Here is a 4,361-nt window from a genome sequence, read left to right on the forward strand (position 1 = left end):
ACCTGGGGGGGCAGTGTGCGGGGGCGGGGGGCAGTTCCTCAGGGAGATGGGGGCGCGGGGGACCTCGGCGCATGAGGGAATAAATCCTCCAGGAGATGGTGGGAAATTTGTTGCCCTCTTCCCCTTTGCCAAGGGGGACCTCCTTGTACCCTGAGTATCCTCGGGGCTCGGTGAACGCCCAGGCACATGCCTTGGGCCCTAAGTGAGGAAGGGGCCTGCTTGTGCTTCTTCTATACCTATTATAATTCTGGAGTGGGAAAATTAAAAAGTAATATACGCAGTATTAAGAAGGGGCCCATGGATGTGTTTGTGTAGGGTCCACTAAAGGGTTAAATCCAGCCCCAAACATCCTTGTTGTAAAACTCCCCCCTGTTGGGGTGGGGGGGGGGTCTCGCCTTACACCCTGCCACCCACCTGCAAGAATAGGCTGCTGGGGCGGAGGGGTTGGGTTGCACAGGGTTGGGCAGTGAATAGGAGTTGCGGCAGGGCTGCCAGGGGTGTTGGTTCTGCCTTGGAGAACACGTAACGCCAGTAGTTTCCCTCTGCCTGAAGAAGGGTGTTTGTGCCCAAAAGCTTGCAAAGAACAATTTTTCAACTATTTAGTTGGTCTAAAAAAAAGATATTACACTTACCCAAAGGACCACGTCTGCCTATGTCCTTAGACCAACACGGCTACAGTCAACAACCACAGAATTTAAGATGTATGCAATAGTAAATTCTTCATAACATATTTTTAATTAAATACTTATAAATCTCATGTGTCCATTATATGTAAATGCAAAATGAATTGGACATAAGTTTCTTTGCAAGTGGTTTTAGTCTGATGCCACGGACTAGGTAGCTGTACATCCAGCAGGTAAAAGATTTGGACTTCGTACTATGAGCCCCTGGGCTGTAATCTGTGCCCCATCCTGTTGGGGCTGACATGGGGGGGGGGGGGCTGTGCCAGGTTGTTGTCTGACTTCATAATGAGTAAATAGTGAAAATCTGGGGTGCTGATAGATGGAGAGCGTGCGCCTGGCCACAAGAGGGTTGTTGGGGGTAGTTCTGCTAATATGTTTGTGCTTAGTGTATTGTTGCAGGAGGCATTTCAAATGCTTGTATTTGTCCTTCGGTGGAGTGTAGATGATATTTGTTGGCTGGGCAGATAACAACTTGCCTTTTGAGTTGCTTGAAATCTAAGAATGTTTATCAAGTAAGATTTGCTGTACAGGCCCCTCTGTGACCACTTAACATGTACTTTCCAGCATAAGCTCCATTTTCAGGGATTAAAGACTTTCTGGCCTGCATATATACATCTTCCATACATAGGGGCACTGGGAAATCTTGTCCAGGGTAGTAATCTATTTTTTTTCTAGTTTGCTTATTTGTATTCCTATTTAATTGATACAGTTTATTAAAATATTGTAGAACCACTTTTTAAGCACTTGGTTGTCTCATTTCTCTTAGCTATCATATCTTAATAAAGTAAACCATGAAACTTCATGTATACAGTAGCTGCTCTCCAAAGAAAGTGCATATCCATGTTTAAAATAGTTGGTAAGACATAGTGTTTCCAGGGGTTTCATATAACAACTAAACAAGATCACAGCCATCCTAGGTTTGGACCAGTCTAGACTGTAGTGAGCAAATTTGTGTTAAAAATGGCAGTGTATTTGTTTGAAAACTCACATTTTTAAAGACAAATTTGTTCAAATGTGTGTTGTGCTGTTTGTAGGTAGTCAGTGTTTTCTAAAGCTGTTTTTAAGTTTGATTTACTTAATTTAAATTATGCAAAAAAGGTAAGGAAAACCTGTCTGGCTTGTAGCGGTAGGATTTCTTCTTCCTCCTCCCCCCCCCCCCCCCCCCCCCCTTTTGTTACCATACTGTTAACCAGGGGTTCTTTTAAGTTTCTTCCTTGCTTCAGAAAGAGAATCTGTCCTGAGAATATCATGGTATCATCTTTAGCTTTTAAAATTACTTGGTGTGGGTGAGGATTTTTTTTCTTACATTTCTGTTTTACACTTTCTGTGCTACCAGTATGCCATAAGATGAGTAACAGTTTTAATGGCATCTTAACTCAGAGGTTTCTTTTATGTAATCAAAGATGCTTACTAAGTTTACAGTTTAGTATGGTGTTGCTGGGTAGTGCGCGCTCTCTCTCTCTCTCTCTCTCTCTCTTTTTTTTTTTTAAAGTATCAGTGTAAAATGTGTTTTGAGTGGGGGGGAAAAATGGTTTGTTAAATTGCTCTTCAGCTGAAATGTTTTTTGACACATCTTCATTCTTTTTAATAGGTTTAACTTGTAAACAGAGTTTTAAAGCTTCTTTTTATCTGTCTAAAGGAGGGTGTTTTATATGGCAGCTGAATTTACAGCCCTGTCAAGACCCATTTGCATTAGACATATCAAAAAGATGGTCTTTGCCTCAGAACTCCGTGTAGCTTCAGGCTGTACACTTACTGGTTGAAGTCTGTTGTAGTTTTTTTTATGCCCTGTCACAAATGTTAAAAAACCCATGTCTTACCAATGTACTTCTGTTAGCAAGAGCCCCAGTAGATGCAGTTTTGCTAGCAAGAGTGGTTATGTAGTTTGCTCAGTATAATTTGCATTTCCAGTAGAAGCAGCAAGGATTTTTTGGGGGGGTGAGATCTTTTTATTTGACTGACTGCATAGAATAGATTTAGACAGTTTTTCAAAGGGATTCTTCAGGTCCAGAGTGTCCTGGTTAAGCTGTATTGGCATATGTGAGTGCAGACAAAGCCTCCGTGTTAACCCAGTTGTATTGACCTGATTGTTTTTAACACAACTTTAGCTAAACGTTCTCTAGACCAAGCATAAAACAACAGTGTTTGATCTCGAGCTTAATTTTTTTTCCAGTTCTAGATAGTGCTAGACTACCAAACCTGTTACAGATCAGCAGTCCCAGAATGGCTGCTGTATGTGGTGTAGATTCTGGACCAGCTGGGACAAGTGCTGCATGCCACATAGTGGCAGATCCTGGGTGGCTGGATTGAGTGCTGTCTTCAGCACACATCCTGCCCTTTTGAGGCTGGCTTGGTGGTAAATGAAAAGGCTTCATGAGCTGGATCTGACCCCTGGACTATATATCTTTGACACCCCTTGCTTTACAAAAATTGTCTTTTTGAGCCAGAAGTACAGTTGAGGTCATGGACAAATGGACAGTTATACAGTAAAAGCTCTGTTACAGCATCCACGGGGAATGGGGGATGACGGTTAATCAAATATGCCAGTTATCTGAGAGTTATACTGGGCAAGAGATTCAGTGATAAAGTCGCAATACAGCATAAGCACAACGTGATCACAGTGGTGGATGTTTACAATTGAGACTGCCACTAGTGACACCTCTGGGCAGCGTCCTGAAGCTTCTGTAAACAACAGATCTACAAGAAGCACACGGCAAGAGGCCGGATGGCTATCAGAATTTTTCTGGATACGTGAAGGAAGATTTGTATTGCTGTCTATAATAGAGCATTCCGGATGGTAAAGTGCTGGATCACACAATTTTACTGTACCTGTTTTGTGCGAGTGCAGAGCAAATGAGATTTGTTAAAATATGCATCTAAAAACACACAGTAAAAAAGGGCTTGGAAATGGAAGTAATTTCAAATGCTTGTCCTAATCCTAGTAACAAGACTTGGGTAATAATGTCAGTATGGTTTTTGGTTGGTTGGTTGGTTTGGTTTTGTTGGGGTTTTTTTGTGAAACTTTTTAAGCTTTGTATAATTAGCATTATATAACAAATGGTGTTTTGTTCTACTGAAAGTTGACATGGAAGCTTTTATGTAGAAAGCAACACTGATATTCCAAAAAGTCTTGAAGTGACCCACTAAAATTAGATGAGAACTGTAAATGTATAAGCGGCAAAGAGAGAACTTGCAACCAGCTAGAGCTGAAACCTCTTTCTCTTCCAGCTATTTGATAGCACTAACTTCTGTCTCTAGTGACCTGAGATACTATTTCAAATAATCAGTGGTTCCTCTAACAAGGTAAAAACTATGCCACTGTTTTTTGGAGTGGAGGCTTTTAAATTCAGTTACCCTGATGTGTAGTCAGCCCTGCTACCACTAACTTGTGAGAATTCTTGTCAGTCAGAACTTTGAATTTTAAATAGACATGGTGCACTGCCATCACATGCTTGCAGTGATGCAGAAAGCTACATGACAAGAATGCACATTTTATTGTGTAATATTGGTGTCTGTTCCCACAAAATACTAAGCATCTTGAGCTAGAGTAGGAATTGGTTGGAGAGATGGGTAACTTGCAGGAAATATTCTAATGTTTTCAAAATGAAAGCCTGGAGTTTAATTCAAAATTACATCCCCCCCCCCCCCCCCCCCATCTTTTAAAATCATATAATCTCT

At 41.4% G+C, this 4,361-nt stretch overlaps 1 protein-coding gene across 2 annotated transcripts in view; it reads left to right on the forward strand.

Annotated features, from left to right (window-relative positions):
* Window positions 1-521: 521 nt before the first annotated feature.
* The window catches only part of PPP1CB (protein phosphatase 1 catalytic subunit beta), a 54,107-nt gene continuing 50,267 nt past the window's right edge, over window positions 522-4,361 (forward strand). Inside the window, exon 1 of one of the 2 annotated variants that reach the window (XM_025215876.1) lies at window positions 522-701. In XM_025215876.1, the coding sequence (XP_025071661.1) occupies window positions 653-701 (49 nt within the window). In that variant the 5' untranslated portion in view covers window positions 522-652. Of the gene's footprint in view, window positions 702-1,914; window positions 1,966-4,361 lie in introns of those variants that run through there. The other variant, XM_025215884.1, reaches the window with a different exon arrangement.

This window comes from Alligator sinensis, unplaced genomic scaffold (genome assembly GCF_000455745.1).
Source record: "Alligator sinensis unplaced genomic scaffold, ASM45574v1 scaffold138_1, whole genome shotgun sequence".
Taxonomy (NCBI): Eukaryota; Metazoa; Chordata; order Crocodylia; family Alligatoridae; genus Alligator; species Alligator sinensis.